This window comes from Oncorhynchus nerka, linkage group LG26, assembly GCF_034236695.1.
Source record: "Oncorhynchus nerka isolate Pitt River linkage group LG26, Oner_Uvic_2.0, whole genome shotgun sequence".
NCBI classification, from domain to species: domain Eukaryota; kingdom Metazoa; phylum Chordata; class Actinopteri; order Salmoniformes; family Salmonidae; genus Oncorhynchus; species Oncorhynchus nerka.
This window is the reverse complement of record NC_088421.1, coordinates 39,920,480-39,941,994: the sequence shown is the minus strand read 5'-3', so window position 1 is coordinate 39,941,994 and position 21,515 is coordinate 39,920,480. Positions and strand designations below refer to the sequence as shown.

At 43.8% G+C, this 21,515-nt stretch overlaps 2 protein-coding genes across 5 annotated transcripts; both read right to left on the bottom strand.

The window, feature by feature from the left end:
* Nucleotides 1–1,303: 1,303 nt before the first annotated feature.
* On the bottom strand, nucleotides 1,304–14,205 carry cant1a (calcium activated nucleotidase 1a). Of its 4 annotated transcripts, none has more exons than XM_065010661.1 (4): nucleotides 14,085–14,205; nucleotides 3,867–4,529; nucleotides 2,740–2,943; nucleotides 1,304–2,586 (listed from the first exon to the last, which is right to left on the bottom strand). In XM_065010661.1, exons 2-4 carry the CDS (start codon nucleotides 4,516–4,518, stop codon nucleotides 2,216–2,218), a joined length of 1,227 nt encoding a protein of 408 aa, XP_064866733.1. In that variant the 5' UTR covers nucleotides 4,519–4,529; nucleotides 14,085–14,205; the 3' UTR covers nucleotides 1,304–2,215. The 4 variants fall into 4 exon arrangements, with proteins under 4 accessions (XP_064866733.1, XP_029513635.1, XP_064866734.1 ...); XM_029657775.2 differs by lacking the exon at nucleotides 14,085–14,205 and adding an exon at nucleotides 6,912–7,089; XM_065010662.1 differs by lacking the exon at nucleotides 14,085–14,205 and adding an exon at nucleotides 6,809–6,829.
* Nucleotides 14,206–14,879: 674 nt separating this feature from the next.
* syngr2a (synaptogyrin 2a) lies at nucleotides 14,880–20,969 on the bottom strand. The gene is made up of 4 exons (XM_065010663.1): nucleotides 20,748–20,969; nucleotides 18,116–18,353; nucleotides 17,636–17,772; nucleotides 14,880–16,957 (listed from the first exon to the last, which is right to left on the bottom strand). The coding sequence occupies exons 1-4, from the start codon at nucleotides 20,844–20,846 to the stop codon at nucleotides 16,742–16,744; spliced, it is 690 nt and encodes a 229-aa protein (XP_064866735.1). The 5' UTR covers nucleotides 20,847–20,969; the 3' UTR covers nucleotides 14,880–16,741.
* Between the last annotated feature and the right edge of the window lie 546 nt (nucleotides 20,970–21,515).

Below are 21,515 nucleotides of genomic sequence, written 5' to 3'. Positions count from 1 at the left end.
ACGATTGGCTTGTGGGTTATCTTTCATTTATTTGGAGTGGGCTACGGCCAAACAGTAGCCTGTGTAAAGTTGGTAATAAACCGTCAATTCGTAAAACTCAAACCTCTGTCTGGACAATTGTTCCTTTATGATCTAGTCAGGTCATTACAATATTATACCATCTTCCCCAACAATAACAACCACCATGAATAGGTTTAGCTGATGCAATAAATGAATTACAACTCAAATGTGTTTTATTCGTAAAAAAGTAGCACAATTGTATTCTACACAAAAATGACCATGCTGGATCACTGTATCTAGTGACCGTGCTTTTCTCACTCCAGACAGTGTATTGATAAGAACCCATAGCACATTTAGCTGATTTAACAAAATCCATTTTCTGTACATAAAGTACATTTGTGTACAACAGACAATCAAGTATATCCAATATAATCCAATATAAAAGCAAACATTATATTCAGCACTAAGGACAATAGTTAATCTAGAGTTTTCAGAGACATTTGACATTCAGATTCTTAAATACCTTACCTCTTGGTGTCTTGCTGTGCGCGTCGTGGTTCTTTTAAAACGCTTGTAAAATGACACAGCTTAGATATATATTAGATTTTTATTGAACCTTTATTAAACTAGGCTATAGCCACAGGGGTGAAAGTATTTACTAACGTAATCAAAACTGCACGCGTGCAACTGGATTCTCTAGATTTAGTGTGACCTCACAGGGGGGCTGGTTGCACAGCTTGTAGATATTGTTTTAGTTTGATCCCCAATAGATAAGACTGACTAAACCAAGAGAGATCAAGGATTAGGTCAAGCCTAATCTCATCAACCTTGGACAAGAAAAAACAATGGCTGACCCTAAATCCTAACACTAAATCCTAACCCTAAATCCTAACCCTAACCCTAAATCCTAATCCTAACCCTAAATCCTAATCCTAACCTAAATGTAAAATGATTTAATACATTTGTATTATGTTCAATCAATTTTCAGAATAAACAGCATTGAACAAATGACAAATGCTTTGTAAGTGCACATCCACATGACATGATAATAACACACACGTGCTAATTAATAACAAGGTATATTCATAATACCCAACCTAAATGATGTGATAGTTACATAATGCAGACAAATAGTCATCTTCTTTGATTTTGTATGTTTTCCAACCTCACCCAATAAAAGACTCCGGGTGTATCAAGATAGATTTTACTCAACAAACACCAGTAAAACAAAACAGGATGATGTGAGATTCTGCTCTTGTTCTATATTCCTTTAAAAAACATATTTTCATAAAGGTCAATGGAGTCACATAAAGCACGTTTTTATTTTTTGTATTTTCATTGTTGGACATAAAAGACTAAAAACACCAGCAAATCATCTCCAAGTGATTTTCATTGTGGAAATCTGTTCCCAGGTATTCCCCCGCACAATAGAGAGACACGTGATCATATACAAATGTAAGCACGGTTTGAAATGATCACGTTTTAGTCAAATATATCTGTTTGGACTTCATGTGGTCAATTTCCAGTCTACAAATGATTTGTAATTATGTTCCGGCCCACCGACCATCCGCTCAAGAACAAAATCATCCCACCGCTGAACTAGTTGATGATCCCTGACGTAGTAGGGTATAGTGTCCTGAAGTATATGATTTTATGTCGTAAAAACTAAGACGAAACTGTGATATACATTGGGGGGGAAATACAACAAATCCATTAGTTCCTGGATGTACAGTATCTGCATTTTATGAGTTAAATCACAGTTTAAGATGAATTGATCATTTGTACATTCATTCTGACAAAGTCTACATTACTTTACAAGACAGCCGTTGGCCTAGGAAGAGGATGGCCATCAAGAGGACATCCTCAACTAGAGGACTTTGTTCCGGTAGCCTAGGCTACTCTCGGCTCCCATTTACTGAACAGAATGTCTTGGCCCTGAAACCTTGAGTTGAGTTCATTAGGGAATGCGACTAAATTATTCTTTTAAATGTTTTGCAACATAAAATGAAAAAATGACAGGTAGCCCCTCCCTGTTTCAGTCTGTTTTCTTCCGTTTGATGCATACCTCAGGTCACACCAAAATGGCTTCTGATCCGTGATTGGTCGATTGGGCTGCGTGTCGTCTTCACAGTCAATTAACAAGCAGCAAGTTAACTTTTGAGTGCAAGGAATGTCAACAACTATGTTCCACATAGCTACTATATGTCCTTGTTTCCTAAATGAACTCCAGACCCTCATACTTCACGTCTCCTATCTTGGTTTCAGGTAACAGGATCTGGCCGTCCAGTGTGAATGCCATTATGTACGAGGCGATTTTCCCAGCGTCCTCCTCCGACTTGAGAGCCACCATGATCTGATCGTCCGTGTTGGGGACAAACTTGAAAGAGGAGAAGCCGTGTGTGGGGTTAATCGGGCCAACCCGGTTCACGGTGACGTCCTTGAAGTCCGGCGAGCAGCTGAGGACGAGGTTGGCAGCACGACGCTCGTCGGCCGTCTCGTCGTAGCGCTCTTTGCTAGCGCGGCGTGGGAGGAAGAACCAGCGCTGCAGGCTGTCGCTCCACGCGGCCGACTCGTGGATCAGGTAACCTGGGGAGAGAATGTCATGAGAATCTTAATATCATAGAGAATGCTAATAGTTTGCAAGGGTAACTCTAACTGTATATGCTAGGCTAACACAGTCAGCATAGCCTTTGCAGTTAGCGTTAGCATGGTTATCATTTTCAACCCTGCAGCTCTCACCTGGAGGTTCGATCCCAGCTGCGGACCTTAGGAGGTTGTACTTGGGGACCCAGTTCTGGTGCAGCACGTCCCCCCGATGGCCCACCACCTTTACCCACTCAGGGTTGTTGTTGACCACCTCCCCCGTGGTGGTTGTCCACTCTTTCCCCAGGCCACCCACGTACAAGTGCTCGTCCTTTACCGCTAGCCACTCCGCTTTGAACCCTGAAAGAGGGAAAGAGGGTCATTGGGACACACATCAAGATTTTATGATTCACTGAACTACTGTACAGACCTTTTGAATGCACCAAAGAGTAAAAAAGTATTTAAGAGAAATATACTCTCCCACTTGGCATATAAAGGACACATACACTGAGTGAACAAAACATTAGAAACACCTGCTTGTTCCATGAGATAGACTGACCAGGTGAAAGCTATGATCCCTTATTGATGTCCTGTGTTAAATCCACTTCAAATCAGTGTAGCTGAAGGGGAGGAGACAGGTTAAAGAAGGATTTTTCAGCCTTGAGACATGGACTGTGTATGTGTGCCATTCAGGGGGTGAATGGACAAGACATTTTTCATGATCAACAGTTTCCAGTGTGTATCAAGAATGGTCCACCACCCAAGGGACATCCAGCCAACTTGACACAACAGTGAAGCATTGGAGTCAACATGGGCCAGCATCCCTGTGGAACACTTTCAACAACTTGTAGAGTCTATGCCCCGACGAATTAAGGCTGCTCTGAGGACAAAATAGGGTGCAATTCAATATTAGGAAGGTGTTCTTAATGTTTTGTACACTCAAGTGTTTACAAATGAGAATGAGATCCAACAAATTCCATTTCCATGGTTGTGGTTCTTCAACAGACCCCTTAGAGTAAATAAACAGATGAAGTTCCAAATCTGCCTGCCTGGTCTACACAGTGAGACACTCACACAATCCCAAATCGACCCCTAACCCCTACTCCATATTCACTGAGAGCGATTAAATAGGTGTCAGCAATATGGTGAAAATTCTATCTACCCTATTAGAAGGCAAGATTAAGCATTTACCATAGAATTTATACTTATTCAATCCTTTCAGATCTACAGGAGTGCCTAGGAATCGATTCTGCACTTGAATTTGGCTCATCTACCTCACTGACCTTTGGAGACGGAGCCGTCCCCGTCAGGCAGGATGACCCAGGGCACAGCCTTGCTGCCGTCGATGTGGTAGACCACGCCCGTTCGGTCATCCACGCTGTACAGCTTCCCGTTGAACACCACCAGCTCTGACAGCTCCATGCCCCGGCCCTTCTCCGCCAGGTGGCTCTCCAGCAGGACCCTCTCCGCGTCCCATTCCACGGCCACCTTGGTGCCACTCTCCGACACCAGCAGGTGGCCCCGGCGCATGTAGCTGAACCACGTCAGCTTCTTGTCGCTGCGCGAGTCCGTGTCCAGGTCGGCAATGACCCCGATGCGGTAGCGCGTGCCCTGCGGCGTCCGCTCGGGGGTGCTGAGCGGGTAAGTGTCATTGTAGCGGTCGGCCACCTCGTCCACCGCCAGCCCCGTGTGGCCAGACTTCCAGTTACGGGAGCTGGGGACCTCGGAGTAGGAGCCCGGGTTCAGGTGCATGTAGAGGAGGACCAGGGCAATGGCCAGGACCAGGGCTACGATGGCCCTCAAATTGAGGCGGAATCGGGGGTCTGGGGTGTTGGTCATGGAGGCCAACATGGGAAGTCCTCCGACTGAGATGCGCAGGGGGTTCATAGACGGATCATTCTGCTCCAGTTGGGTGTAGCCTGGAGAAACAGGCATGGGGGAGGGATCTGAAAAGGTTAAGGAGAGGAGAATGGAGGGGTCAGAGGTCTGATTTGAGGGAAAGGCTGCCCTCCTCAGCTACAGTACACAGGTAGAATCTCAATTGTATTTCCTTGATTCCTCTCCTCGCCTCCTTTTCACCCACTCACTCAACGCACTCACTCTCACCAGTCGTTAGATAACCATGTATTGTTGTTATGACTTTGGCCTCGATCCTATAGACAATCAGTGTTGCAGAATATTTCACAAGTCTCATGACTCTCAATCATCATGTGTATCTCAGTGCAATTTTGAGAGAATTATAGCATCTTTAGAATCTGACGGCACTATAACAACCCCACAACCGCTGAAGAACTCCTTGAAGATGTCACATGGATTAGGTGTTTTGATTTAACATTTGTTAAGTCTTTCACAAGAGACTAATATCATTGAAACACCAAATCAGAACACAAACATTCAAATAAATAATGTGTGAGATTTCACACCAGACAACAGTATACAATACACACCAGCTTCATTCAGATCCAGGTTGCTTGTAAAAAACTGAAAATAATGATAGAATCTCTGCTCACAAGGACGTTCTTCTTTAAGGCTCACGTCTGTCCATATATCAGACCACTGAAAGAACACTAGCTTGCAGATCCTGAAGAGAATGTCTATGTACAACCAATGAGCATCCCACAGCTCAGTTCTGCTGTGAAGGAGGAAGAAGCGGTAGCTACAGGTGAGACCAATAGAAGCTGGCCACAGGTGTGCAGGCAGTGTGTCGACGTGGAGCCTGGGAGTGGCCCAGTCAGTGACATAAAATGGGACAATATGTCGTTGTGAACAGGTAAAGCAGGAAAGGTAGCAAGTAGACACCCGGAAACCACCCAAAAACCTTGTCATTCAAAACTCTCAGTCAGATGAGGATGTTCAAAAACTAGCTTACTTTTAGGATTTGGCTAAGCTAACAAGTGGTGAACAGGTAGAGTAGTCTTTATTAACACAAGCATTTCGCTACACCCGCAATAACATCTGCTAAACACGTGTATGTGACCAATAAAATTTCATTTGGATTCATTATCCCAGAGGGACCTAACCTCAGTAGCAAATCTCATGTGTTCATGTGTTCTGCTTATCAGATACTCAATCAACATCACTCGTGAGAGAGAAAGCCAACAGGCGAAAGAATAAGGAAATGCAATCCTGCCTACGTTTTGGTACATCTAAATAAGAAACGGTTTGCCACAGCATTATCGGTCTCCATACATCTGAAAAAATGTATTCTACACTCAATGTAGCCTAAATGTTGGCTGATGATTCAAACTGAAATCTTTAGCTTCTCTATGTTTCATACATACTTCAGTCTGAGACCGCCATCGTTGAAGTCATTTGTGGTAATGTCAAAATGATGGGTATTGTACAAAACATAGTAATCAGTAATTGGATAATCTCTAACCAATCAGGGAAGCAAAACCAATGACGAATTTTCAAGTAATCTGACTCTGGCTCAACTCATTGGTTGAGTGTAGAATTAATTAGACCAATCAGTACTGTTAGAATTTTTTTCTATTCTTGATATCGTCATGGAGGTATTCAGATCTAGATTCATTACGGAGAAGAAACAAATACATGTGGCATAGCCTAAATGTTAACTGAAAAAATCTCAAATGTGAATCGGGGTGAAAGGCAGTATCTAAATCGAATGAAGCATCCATTTGAAATGCGCTCTCAGAAATACACCAACATGTACACCCTCAAGAAAATCTTTGTGACCTCACTTTGAGTCGGTTCCAGGAGCGACACATCCTGTGACCAGGGTATGATGTCTCTAAAGCCAACAGCAGCAGCCCCTCTTCTGCTCAAAGGCTCTTTTATACCAGGACTGTGGCCAGGGCCCCCAGCCAAACAGAAGTCCATTATGACACCCTGAGACTCTCTGCTCTGTGGCAGCCTTCCCTCTCCGGCATGCTAGTCTAACACACAGGCACGCACACATCAGCTGGTTCAAACTAAATCACCAGAAAACAGATTGTTGTTTGTGCACCCACACTAAGAAGTGCCTGAGGTGTGAGCATGTAGGTCCTCAAACACACAGCATCAATTACAGGGTAAAGTATCTGTGATGGATGGAATCCCAACTAGACATCACACACTATAGTACATATCTCCAACATGTCTCTCCTCAAGCCAGGTCCCAGATCTGTTCGGGCTCTAGAGCAAATACTATGGTCATTGTCATGCCATACATAGGAGTAGGTGAGGTATAAGCAAGCACGCACAAACTGATCTGGGACCTAGTTACCTCTTCTCCATATAGTACCTCACAACAAACTCCTCAAATCACAGAGTCCATGCAGGATCTGCTGTCACTGAAACAAACAAGAGCTCTGGTAGTATGGAGTTACCCTTTCTTCTTCTCCTCCTCCTCCTTCCTGAATGCTGGCCGACTGTCATCTCAATTCCACAACCGCACCAATGGACCAGCTACACTCTTCCGTTGCCCAGAGTTAATTGAATGCTGAGCAGTGAACTCCTTAGTTATCAGCTGAAAGGGATTGGCTGTGCAACCGTGACTAAGGGTAACAACAACGGTGGTGAACTTTAACTAGACTTGGGGGATTAGTATTGATTAACCACCGCAAGTCCAAAGGGGAAAACCTAGCAAGGTAATTGACAACTACTCTTCACCACTCTTGTCTTGCTTGACCTTTGTGCATGTATAGACTGCAAGCCTAGGTAAAGTCAACATATTGTTCCTCTAGTCTGGCCTCGTCCCATACTGTATGTTCTGTAGTCTGGCCTCGTCCCATACTGTATGTTATGTAGCCTGTAGTCTGGCCTCGTTCCATACTGTATGTTCTGTAGCCTGTAGTCTGGCCTCGTCCCATACTGTATGTTCTGTAGCCTGTAGTCTGGCCTCGTTCCATACTGTATGTTCTGTAGCCTGTAGTCTGGCCTCATTCCAACCTGTATGTTCTGTAGCCTGTAGTCTGGCCTCGTTCCATACTGTATGTTCTGTAGCCTGGCCTCGTTCCATACTGTATGTTTTGTAGTCTGGCCTCGTTCCATACTGTATGTTCTGTAGCCTGTAGTCTGGCCTCGTTCCATACTGTATGTTCTGTAGCCTGTAGTCTGGCCTCGTTCCATACTGTATGTTCTGTAGCCTGTAGTCTGGCCTCGTTCCATACTGTATGTTCTGTAGCCTGTAGTCTGGCCTCGTTCCATACTGTATGTTCTGTAGCCTGTAGTCTGGCCTCGTTCCATACTGTATGTTCTGTAGCCTGTAGTCTGGCCTCGTTCCATACTGTATGTTCTGTAGCCTGTAGTCTGGCCTCGTTCCATACTGTATGTTCTGTAGCCTGTAGTCTGGCCTCGTTCCATACTGTATGTTCTGTATCCTGTAGTCTGGCCTCGTTCCATACTGTATGTTCTGTAGCCTGTAGTCTTGCCTCGTTCCATACTGTATGTTCTGTAGCCTGTAGTCTGGCCTCGTCCCATACTGTATGTTCTATAGCTTGTAGTCTGGCCTCGTTCCATACTGTATGTTCTGTAGCCTGGCCTCGTTCCATACTGTATGTTCTGTAGCCTGTAGTCTGGCCTCGTTCCATACTGTATGTTCTATAGCCTGTAGTCTGGCCTCATTCCATACTGTATGTTCTGTAGCCTGTAGTCTGGCCTCATTCCATACTGTATGTTCTGTAGCCTGACCTCGTTCCATACTGTATGTTCTGTAGCCTGTAGTCTGGCCTCGTTCCATACTGCATGTTCTGTAGCCTGTAGTCTGGCCTCGTTCCATACTGTATGTTCTGTAGCCTGTAGTCTGGCCTCGTTCCATACTGCATGTTCTGTAGCCTGTAGTCTGGCCTCATTCCATACTGCATGTTCTGTAGCCTGTAGTCTGGCCTCGTTCCATACTGTATGTTCTGTAGCCTGTAGTCTGGCCTCGTTCCATACTGTATGTTCTGTAGCCTGTAGTCTGGCCTCGTTCCATACTGTATGTTCTGTAGCCTGTAGTCTGGCCTCGTTCCAAACGGTATGTTCTGTAGCCTGTAGTCTGGCCTCGTTCCAAACTGTATGTTCTGTAGTCTGGCCTCGTTCCATACTGTATGTTCTGTAGCCTGTAGTCTGGCCTCGTTCCATACTGTATGTTCTGTAGCCTGTAGTCTGGCCTAGTTCCATACTGTATGTTCTGTAGCCTGTAGTCTGGCCTCGTTCCATACTGTATGTTCTGTAGCCTGTAGTCTGGCCTCGTTCCATACTGTATGTTCTGTAGCCTGTAGTCTGGCCTCGTTCCATACTGTATGTTCTGTAGCCTGTAGTCTGGCCTCGTTCCATACTGTATGTTCTGTAGCCTGTAGTCTGGCCCTGTTCCATACTGTATGTTCTGTAGCCTGTAGTCTGGCCTCGTTCCATACTGTATGTTCTGTAGCCTGTAGTCTGGCCTCGTTCCATACTGTATGTTCTGTAGCCTGTAGTCTGGCCTCGTTCCATACTGTATGTTCTGTAGCCTGTAGTCTGGCCTCGTTCCATACTGTATGTTCTGTAGCCTGTAGTCTGGCCTCGTTCCATACTGTATGTTCTGTAGCCTGTAGTCTGGCCTCGTTCCATACTGTATGTTCTGTAGCCTGTAGTCTGGCCTCGTTCCATACTGTATGTTCTGTAGCCTGTAGTCTGGCCTCGTTCCATACTGTATGTTCTGTAGCCTGTAGTCTGGCCTCGTTCCATACTGTATGTTCTGTAGCCTGTAGTCTGGCCTCGTTCCATACTGTATGTTCTGTAGCCTGTAGTCTGGCCTCGTTCCATACTGTATGTTCTGTAGCCTGTAGTCTGGCCTCGTTCCATACTGTATGTTCTGTAGCCTGTAGTCTGGCCTCGTTCCATACTGCATGTTCTGTAGCCTGTAGTCTGGCCTCGTTCCATACTGCATGTTCTGTAGCCTGTAGTCTGGCCTCGTTCCATACTGTATGTTCTGTAGCCTGTAGTCTGGCCTCGTTCCATACTGTATGTTCTGTAGCCTGTAGTCTGGCCTCGTTCCATACTGTATGTTCTGTAGCCTGTAGTCTGGCCTCATTCCAAACTGTATGTTCTGTAGCCTGTAGTCTGGCCTCGTTCCATACTGTATGTTCTGTAGCCTGTAGTCTGGCCTCGTTCCAAACTGTATGTTCTGTAGCCTGTAGTCTGGCCTCATTCCAAACTGTATGTTCTGTAGCCTGTAGTCTGGCCTCGTTCCATACTGTATGTTCTGTAGCCTGTAGTCTGGCCTCGTTCCATACTGCATGTTCTGTAGCCTGTAGTCTGGCCTCGTTCCATACTGTATGTTCTGTAGCCTGTAGTCTGGCCTCGTTCCATACTGCATGTTCTGTAGCCTGTAGTCTGGCCTCGTTCCAAACTGTATGTTCTGTAGCCTGTAGTCTGGCCTCATTCCAAACTGTATGTTCTGTAGCCTGTAGTCTGGCCTCGTTCCATACTGTATGTTCTGTAGCCTGTAGTCTGGCCTCGTTCCATACTGTATGTTCTGTAGCCTGTAGTCTGGCCTCGTTCCATACTGTATGTTCTGTAGCCTGTAGTCTGGCCTCGTTCCATACTGTATGTTCTGTAGCCTGTAGTCTGGCCTCGTTCCAAACTGTATGTTCTGTAGCCTGTAGTCTGGCCTCGTTCCAAACTGTATGTTCTGTAGCCTGTAGTCTGGCCTCGTTCCATACTGTATGTTCTGCTGAAAAGGTTTATATCGTTGAACTTTTCAACATGACAACGAATGATAGGCTAAAGAGTTGGCTATAGAACATACAGTATGAGGCCAGACTACAGAACATACAGTATTGGACGATCCCAGACTAGAGGCTACAGAACAGACAGTATGGGATGAGGCCAGACTAGAGGCACAATCTGTTGACTTTACCTATGCTTGCAGTGCACACATGCACAAAGGTCAAGGTTGAAAATTCACTGATCTAGTATCAGCCATTACCAAAAAGACAACCTCCTATCACTATGACAACTTTAGACCTGAGAACACACCAAGGTGTGTCTGCGATGCAATTACAGCATGTCATGATGGCGGTGTCTTCAAAGTAGCCTTGCCCTAGATCTGTTCGTGCTACCAAGACAATGACAATAGCAGTTAGCAAGACAGAAAAAACAGACCTGGGAGCAGGCTATATTACTGAAATAGGTTACCTGCGGAGTGTTGACTGGTAAACCCACAGTGGAAGTCTGCAATGCATGGACTATAACATGTTTTATATCGTTATAATAGGTCTACGTTGTTATCCACCCACTCTGATCATCCATTTGAATGGTCTTTGTGTCATTTTAAAGACTTTATGATATGTTTCCCTGCACACCAATGCACTTTAAAGTAATTGCCCATTGTGTCTAGATGTCTATTCAATTTGACTCATAATTAATTACAATATGAGTATTTAAAAAAAATAGTATGTTAAAAAGCAGCTTTTCTGTTTTTGAATGGTGTGGGAGTACCTCAACAACAGAATGGTGTGGGCGTACCTCAACAACAGAATGGTGTGGGCGTACCTCAACAACAGAATGGTGTGGGCGTACCTCAACAACAGAATGGTGTGGGCGTACCTCAACAACAGAATGGTGTGGGCGTACCTCAACAACAGAATGGTGTGGGCGTACCTCAACAACAGAATGGTGTGGGGTGTGGGCGTACCACAACAACAGAATGGTGTGGGCGTACCACAACAACAGAATGGTGTGGGCGTACCTCAACAACAGAATGGTGTGGGCGTACCTCAACAACAGAATGGTGTGGGCGTACCTCAACAACAGAATGGTGTGGGCGTACCTCAACAACAGAATGGTGTGGGCGTACCTCACCAACAGAATGGTGTGGGCGTACCTCAACAACAGAATGGTGTGGGCGTACCTCAACAACAGAATGGTGTGGGCGTACCTCAACAACAGAATGGTGTGGGCGTACCACAACAACAGAATGGTGTGGGCGTACCTCAACAACAGAATGGTGTGGGCGTACCTCAACAACAGAATGGTGTGGGCGTACCTCAACAACAGAATGGTGTGGGCGTACCTCAACAACAGAATGGTGTGGGCGTACCTCAACAACAGAATGGTGTGGGCGTATGCTGGTCATTAAAAATATTCACATGAGTAGACTGCTGATTGGCCAGCTACATTATCCTCTATGAGGATATAGCCAGCATATATGAAACAATCTGTTTGAGGTGGGTATAAATATATATATATATATTTTTTTTTTCTTATTCTCCAATTTATGCTTTGGCCACAAATACGAGTACAGGATGAGTCAACAACATTATTTACTTATGAGGTAATAGAATATGAACTTTTAAAAGTGATTTTCAGTGGACAGTTACTTTAAATAAATATGATTTTGAGAATTTCATCCATGTCAGGATGAAAAGGAGAAAGTTAGTTACACGCAGATATCGGTTTTAATTGTAAACCACTGTCTCTTAACAAATTTTCAAAGAAAGGCAACATCTGCAGAAACGGTCTACAACAGCCATATATTTATTTTACCTTTATTTAACTAGGCAAGTCAGTTAAGAACTAGGAACAGTGGGTTAACTGCCTGTTCAGGGGCAGAACGACAGATACCTTGTCAGCTCGGGGATATGAACTTGCAACCTTTCGGTTACTAGTCCAACGCTCTAACCACTAGGCTCCAACGCTCTGACCACTAGGCTACCCTGCCGCCCCATATAATGGACTTTGGCGCTACAAAGGTTATATGTCATTAAAGGACACGTGTGTCAAGACAATAAGTGGTCCACAGTGACTGCTGTTGGGCAGGGGTTGCAGAATGAGCATAGACTAACTGTTTTATGTCTTTCAACTGAGCATACCATGTGATGGTACCTGCTGCTAGCAAATTCAGGGGTAGCCCTGACCGGGACTCGAACTCGGGTCCAGCTACTCAATAATTTAGCTGTTAGGCCAAGAGATCCGAACCTCTTGACAATGTTGCCAGGTGATTAACCTCGGGTAGCAACATTGTGGGAGGCATCCCAGCTGTCTAGAGACTACTAGGTGACAGGTTAAGGTCACTATAATAGGTCTCTAGGCCTAGTTGTTTCAAGTTATTTTTGATTGCAATAGTTTATGCATTTTAATTGTTTTGAATATGTTCTGCTGTAGATAAATGGTGTTGAATGACAATATTCACATACAAGCAGTCACTATTCAAAGTAGGCCTATCTTCCTACTGATGTATGACCTTGTCTTTTACATCCCCACAGTTATGAAAGACAAGACTAGATACTGCTTCTACCTACAGTGCTGTGTGATCATGTGGTTGGTTTATAATGGGTTTTACAGCAGTGTTAGACTGGCAGACTTCTACTGGCATTGAGCCTGTATGTCACCCCTTTGCTGCGATAACAGCCTCCACTCTTCTGGGAAGGCTTTCCACTAGATGTTGGAACATTGCTGTAATAACAGCCTCCACTCTTCTGGGAAGGCTTTCCACTAGATGTTGGAACATTGCTGTTATAACAACTCTTCTGGGAAGGCTTTCCACTAGATGTTGGAACATTGCTGTTATAACAACTCTTCTGGGAAGGCTTTCCACTAGATGTTGGAACATTGCTGTTATAACAGCCTCCACTCTTCTGGGAAGGCTTTCCACTAGATGTTGGAACATTGCTGTTATAACAGCCTCCACTCTTCTGGGAAGGATTTCCACTAGCTGTTGGAACATTGCTGCGGGGACTTGCTTCCATTCAGCCACAAGAGCATTAGTGAGGTCGGGCACTTAGGCCTGGCTCGCAGTCAGAGTTCCAATTCATCCCAAAGGTGTTCAATGGGGTTGAGTTAGTGTTCTCCTGACCCAGATTTGTCCTTCGGACTGCCAGATGGTGAAGCGTCCAATGGCGGTGAGCTTTACACCACTCCAGCTGACACTTGGCATTGCACATGGTGATCTTAGGCTTGTATGCGTCTGCTCGGCCATGGAATCCCATTCCATGAAGCTCCTGACTAACAGTTATTGTGCTGACATTGCTTCCATAGGCAGTTTGGAACTTGGTGTGGAGTTTTGTAACCAGGACAGACTATTTTTACACGCTATGTGCTTAAAAATACCACTTTCAGCTGCGCCGTACTCTTATACGTTTCCACTTCACAGTAACAGCACTTACAGTTGACAGGGACAGCTCTGACAGGGCAGAAATTTGACAACTGACTTGTTGGAAAGGTTGCATCCTATGACGGTGCAAGTTGAAAGTCACTGAGCTCTTCAGTAAGGCCAATCAACTGCCAATGTTATATACACCTGTCAGCAGCGGGTATGGATGATATAGCCGAATCCACTAATTTGAAGGTGTCCACATATCTTTATGTATATATATAGTGCATTTTAAAACATGCCAACTCGAGCCCCCATCATCACACTACTGACAGATTAGTGAGTAGGCCTAATTCGAACATGAACAGGGGACGTACATGTGACAACAATGAGTGCTCCCGTTTAACTAGGATATGCTCTAGAATTGTCGGATAATATTAAATAAAGGCGACACAAAGCTTCATGGATGCGCAACTGTTACAAATAATGTTAGAACGATACTCACTACAAGTGATATGCCGCCAAATAACAGTCCGATAATGGTTTGATTGGCGACAACACCGCTTCGTTTAAATCTAGGATACAGTGTTTAGTCTCCATCGTTTGCATCATTGGGGAAACCATGGGCTACTTCCTTGTTCAGTGACAGTATAAAATAAGTCCCGCCCAGGCAACGAAATCTACCTAGCCTACGAATTGAAAAGTATTCTGGATTACTATGCGCTGCTTGCGTAAACTGTTTGTTGTTTGTAACGTTGAAACATATCTAAAATGTGACTTTCATTGCAATGCAGGTGCAACAGCACACCTGAAATAATTTGCCGTGTTCGAGAGGATAAAAAAAAAACGTAATGTATCAGGGTAAAGAGTAACTGACTGATCAGTAGTTATTTATGATGCAAGGTTTCTTGTAGATCAGTCAGTCGGTAACGTAATCGCATGCAATGTCGAACAAACTCATGTCCATGATAGCAGTGACGGCGCTAGACTTCAAATACCACACACTATGTTAGTAGTGAAAGGTTCCTGGCATTGGCATACATTGAAAAATTGACAAGAGTCATGGGATGTTTATGTTGCACAATGTCTGTGTTTTCAGTAAGCTCCGCGTCCAATGTGAAACATAATAACTAGAGGTGACACACAGGGCCCACCCAGAGAGAGCACAAATAGCCTTACTAGTTATAGTTGTAAACCTTATCTACTTTTCACCGGCTCCTTTACTCTCCCTCCTTAGCGGCTGCTCAAATATTTGCCTTTGGAATACACCCTTCTTAAAAATAAAAAAAATGGGCCAGTCTCCAAACAGGAAAAGCCTTTATTTGGCAAAGGTTCGGTTGGTGGTGTAGTAGGCTTTTATAAGGCACTTTGTGCAACAGACTACACAACTCAGTGCAATCTTGAAACCCAAGACAGAGGGCATAATAATTGGTGAGATCACTTCATCAGAGATAACGTAAATAAATGAGCTTGTACCAAAGATATACCAAGAACAAAGGCAGGACCATATGTCGTTTTTGATGAAGGTTCTTACTCTGGTACTGTATGGAATTCATTGTCATGCCCAGGAGGATTAAAAGGCATAGGTCATTTACAAAACTATTTTCAATCTAATATCACAACGCTGCCTGAGGAAGACTAGTAGTCAAAACACATTGCAGTTGTGTGTAGTATGCTGACTGCTCCCATATGTATTATTTTGTAAATATATTTTGTTAATAGTTCACTAGTTTATTGAAACGTACTGGCAGCCTACTCATTTTTTTTCAATGGAATACCATTACAATTCAATATACTGTATATATTACCTACTAGATGGTATTTTGTTAAACTCATCTATGAGAATTCTGATATGAGTTTGTCTGAAAAGGTGTGTGTCATGGACAAGAACACACCAGAACTGAATAAAACCGTTCCCAGGCACGTTCGGAATAGATGAAGGTAGGAGACAAACAAGTTGAGGAGAGGGCGTTCCTGATACTAAACACACACCCTCGTTTACCAAATATATTACAGACTCGTTTGAAACTACAATAAAGATCAAATGAAAGGGTTAATATGACTTGGGAGCATGTACTACAAATGACAGAAAGATAACGTGTTATCCAATTTACCCCCCAAAAATGTACGGCTGGTTTCCCAGACCAAGATTAATAAACCTATTCCTGGACGAAAATCTACTTGCAATGGAGCTTTTCCATTAAGCGTGAGTTTCAGTCCAGAAGTAGGTTTAAACTGGGTACAGGAAATAGGCTCTGAGTGAATTCAGTGGTGGTTTTTAAAAGCACTGATATACAGTAGTCGTTAAAGGTAGCATTTTTCAGACAGTGCACCCATTATTGGGACAAATAAAAGTATGGGTTTGCAGAGAAAAACAAAAACAGTCTTCGTTTGTCAATAATTTAGCAATACATTTGATTTCTAGATATATGGCAATAAGTTCTGATATCCTGGCTGGCTAGAATGTTGAAATACATTGAAATGATCAGAAGGTATTTGTATAGGCACTATACCATATAACTGGATTAGGCAGCATAGAAAAATACAGTGTGTCCATAGCATAGCATAGCATAGCATAGCCTCATTATTTGCAATACAAAGCAATGTTTCCAGCGACAGCGACATATGTTTTAGTGGTTTGATCTGAACTTCAGTGTCCACATGACTGCATTACATATGTTACAAGACAAACAGTGCAGAGAACAGCAGAAAGAACATATGGCAGTTACCTCAAGTGGTGATGGCACTCTGAATCTCATATTTTTACATGGCATTCTAGGTTTTACCCTAGTAACAGTTTTCCTTAGATTCTGAAGCTCAGCTCAGGCACTCTAGTTGTATGTATAAAAATGCAGCAAAATATCCATTCACAACCTAAACTACAATATGAATACCACCTGAAATCATGTCAACACACCCTTCATTATGTAAGCGCAACACCAGCTAAGACTTAAACAGTTAGGTGAAAGGAGAGGACCAGTGGAGTGCTGAGATCAGTCCACATAGCTGAGGCAACATAGCCTGGTCCCAGATCTTTTTGTGTTTGGCATGACCGTAGGAGTTGGCAAGACAGCACAAACAGATCTGGGACCAGGCTACAGGCACCAATGGCAACTTAAAAACTCAACCCCCCCCCCCAAATCTGGTCAATGGTCCAGTCCCTCAGTAAGACGGGGGCTGGTATGGTGCTGGATGCTCTTGGTTTTGGGGGGTGAAAGGGGACTGCTGGTAGCCCTCTGGCCCACTGGTGGGGTACGGGGGATAGGCAGAGGTGGATGGGTAAGGAGTGCTGTAGTCTTTGGCTGGGTCTGTGTAGCCCTGGTCAAGGTCACTCACTCCTTGGCGATATCTTGTATAAGCAAATGTAGTCAATAGAGCCTGTGAGAGGAAATATTGGTAAATACTTTTTAAAAAATCCCATAACACGTGTCACAAAGTGCTTATACAGAAACCCAGCCTAAAACCCCAAACAGCAAGTAATGCAGATGTAGAGCATTATGTGCATGTTATAATTACTGCCAGAGAGTGTTGTGTGTAAGATAAGTAGAAGATTCTAGAATGCCTGGTGCGCTGGCGCTTGCACACTTGATTTAGAAAACCTCTAGCTGGACAAGAGACAGAGCTATGAATCCTGACTGGCAGCCTCATCAGTGATTAGCCTCTCCCCAACTGTAGTTATATGTGAATATGGGTCTGAAATGCTGTGCTACACTATCTATATACATTTCAAATTATATAGCTGCATTATCACAGTTAATATGTACATGTATTCTCCTTTCCTTATAGAACCACAAAGATTACTTCTATGTGTGTGTGTGTGTGTGTGTGTGTGTGGTGGTGACCAAGAGATATAAATACTCTGGAAAAGGACACATCTGCCTTGTTCTTGCCTGACAGCCTGTAGCAAGTCAGAACGCTAACAATCAGCATTAATTACTAGCGGGTTAGGGCATTCACTGTCGACCGCTCAGACCAGCTGCAGCTAGCAGTTTCAAATAGTAACATGACAGTTGAGAGACAAAAGAGAGAGAGAGAGAGAGAGAAAGACTGACTCACCCAAGTGACAATGGAGAAGAAGGAGAAGGCCACTACGGCTCGGGCGGCGTCGACAGGGATGCCTGCTACTTCGGTGGTGTGAGACCACTGATTGGTCAGGACACAGAAGCAGATGAACCAGAACAACGTCCACACTCCTGACAGAGGAGGGAAAGTACAGTTTATGGTAACATTCCCTACCAATTCCCTCTTCCTAATGCATTAGAAGTGCATTCCTAACGCCATATGAGCAACTACACTGTGAGTGTAGTTATAGATGTTTATAAGCAGTGCACCTTTAGTACCTAACTTGTTAAGTATAGTGAATTGTGCATGACATAAGGCATTATAAACCTGCTTGTAATGCATTGTAAGGAAGCTATTCATATGAAGTGTTGCCAAGATTATCGTTGAAAAATCTGTCCATAAGTGTCAGTTCTGGGTGCCAAACTACAGCCTTACAGATTTAGCATTGGAGTATCACAAATGTTTTCTCCTAACCAGAGAAGACCAAGTCAACAGTGACAATGTTCTTCCTCTCTTTGGCGTTGCTGATCTGAGGGAAGTAGGCGTCCAGTATGATGAAGACGACGCAGGCGAGAAAGGCCAAAATTCCGATACCCACTCCGAAGCCGCACGCGCTGTCATTCCTGTTGAACATGCATTTGGTGTCAGGCAGGAGTGAAGGGTTGACATAGCCTTCTCCAGTGATGGTGGCAAACACCACTATGGAAAAGATCTGAAGAGACAACAACATGTCGGTTAGAACACCTTGGGGTCCGTCACATAGGCCTGTTATCATATTATCACATAGGCCTGTTATCATATTATCACATAGGCCTGTTATCATATTATCACATAGGCCTGTTATCATATAAGACTGTTATCATATTATCACATAGGCCTGTTATCATATTATCACATAGGCCTGTTATCATATTATCACATAGGCCTGTTATCATATTATCACATAGGCCTGTTATCATATAGGCCCGTTATCATATCACATAGGCCTGTTATCATATCACATAGGCCTGTTATCATATCACATAGGCATGTTATCATATCACATAGGCCTGTTATCATATTATCACATAGGCCTGTTATCATATTATCACATAGGCCTGTTATCATAGAAGACTGGTATATTATCACATAGGCCTGTTATCATATTATCACATAGGCCTGTTATCATATTATCACATAGGCCTGTTATCATAGAAGACTGTTATATTATCACATAGGCCTGTTATCATATTATCACATAGGCCTGTTATCATATTATCACATAGGCCTGTTATCATATAAGACAGGTGTAGGTGTGTTAAACAACCTGTAACCAATCACACGAGGACATACAGTACGTCCTGGGAAAAAAACATGAAAGGTAATATGTCTGGAGGGATGTGTAACGGTAGAGGATAACTTCAAGGGGAGTGTGTTCAAGTTTTGTCATCACATGCACAAGTACAGTGCTTAACTTTCAAGCCATTGTGTATGTTTGGTATGATTTCAGGGGTTGACCCGTAGTGGATGTGGACAGCCTTATGAAGCCGACCAGTAGTGGATGTGGACAGCCTTATGAAGCCGACCCGTAGTGGATGTGGACAGCCTTATGAAGCCGACCCGTAGTGGATGTGGACAGCCTTATGAAGCCGACCCGTAGTGGATGTGGACAGCCTTATGAAGCCGACCCGTAGTGGATGTGGACAGCCTTATGAAGCCGGCCCGTAGTGGGTGTGGACAGCCTTATGAAGCCGACCCGTAGTGGATGTGGACAGCCTTATGAAGCCGACCTGTAGTGGATGTGGACAGCCTTATGAAGCCGACCTGTAGTGGATGTGGACAGCCTTATGAAGCCGACCTGTAGTGGGTGTGGACAGCCCACACCCACCCGCTACTCTATCAACCACAAAATGTGCATTCTATTGGAATTCCCACTGAAACCCTTTGGACAGCTATAGCAGTGTGTGGGTGAAATGTGTGGGCTCACTCAGTTTAGCGCAACGCTGATTGGTTATTATTTTAATGGTATCAAGGGAAGCCAAATGCTTGCTGGCTTCCCTTGCATTCAATGCTACAGGCGGCAACAATGTCATGCTCCTTTTGACCAGACAGCATCAGATAGATAGTGCTCCTCTGTCTCCTGTATGTGTAGCCTGTTTCACTCGATCGGATGCTTTCTCCGGTGAGACACATCAGCCACTTGCGAATTGAAGGAAAATTGTGAAACAGAGACACAAAAAATAAATGTATATTTTTTCTGGGTACATTTTTTGGGTTGCCTGGGGCAAGTGAACTGAGCAGTTGCAAGTTGCATTGAGCTTGCTCCTCGGTCACCCCATTGGGGTTTTAAGTGAAAACAACCAAACTGGGGCCCCATGACCTGTATCCCATGATGATTTCTGATTGGTATCCAATGGGACTTTTCCATAAGGGCTTCAGCTTTTGGTTAGCTAGCTCAGTGCATCCAAGATCTCTTCTTGTCATTGAAGTGTAATGCAACATCAATGAACATGTTTTTCCCCATTAAACTAAACATATTGTCCATCTTATAATAATATAGATAGTTGCATGCAAACAAATTGCCATCACAGCTATCCTTGCAGAACTTTTACAGGGGTACGGAAGTTGATGGGATGACCGTGTGGTGTGGTGGATCTGTCAGACTGACAGTTGATCAGATAGTAGCTAAACAAACCTCTTCCACGTCATGCCAGCGAGCTAAAGTTACAGCAGCAAGCTACTAACATCTGTAGCTCAAAAGCTGGCCGTTGGCAGGCTTACAACTATCATCAACAGTTGGCAAAACGCTTAGTTTGGTTGACACAGCTAAACTGGTCACGAGTAAAAGTTCCCTACTAGAACACAGCTGGATAACCTGTTAGCTAGCATTAGCCAAGTGTCATTCGCAACTTTTCCACAACATCACAAACTAGAAAACAGGTCAACAACTCTTTCATGTTGTCTTCTTGCCTTGATGCGCAAAGCTTTTCCATAAAAAGAATACAACTGTGATGTGCACTGTAGTTAAACAGACAGCTAGCTATGGTTGCTAGCTAACGTTAGCTAGTTCAAAAGTTTCCTAAGATAACACGCTTAGCTGGCTGTCAACCTAGAGTAAATCACTCACCCAGCTCAAGATGCGGACTATGGTTTGAGGTTGTTTAACAAAGCTCATAAAATCGAAGTCACCTCCGGCCAGCGAGGCCCCATAGGCACCAGATTCCATTTTTTATATATATATTTTTATGTCGATTAATATGTCCCAACTTCAGCTAGAAAATGACTATGCGCAGGTCTCATTTGTGAAGTTGCAGATCTGTGGTTTTGTTTTCACTCTCATTTCCTGAAAAGTTAAAGAACCGCCCCGGACAATGACCACGTCATCTCTAGGATGTTTTTTCTTCATAGGACTAATAATTGCTTCAAATAAATGGGCGTACTGCTACTCTCACAGTGACCTTTTGACCATAGTGTTCAGTATTGTCACATTATCACACATTTTCAAAGGGTTTGTACAAAATAAATAAGCATCTATCCTGTCTCTATGTGTCTGTGTCCCCTTACACACACCCCATTGTGTACACAATGGCTTGTATCTTTATTAACTTGTTATCAACTTCATTTTCACAAGCTTTGAGAATAATAGATGTAGCCTAATGTAGCCTTATGTAGCCTAATGGCTGACATTATGGTGTGGAAGAGAGCAAGATAAAGTATAATTCTGGCTATAGTGTATAATATATAATTCATCGTTATTGTCAAGGCTATAGCTCATGATGAAGGCAGTATTTGCAATGATACCCCTAGGAACAACCACCTTCCATAGGCTATGATGGTGGCATCCACAGGAGGTTGGTGGCACCTTCATTGTGGAGGACAGGCTCATGGTAATGGC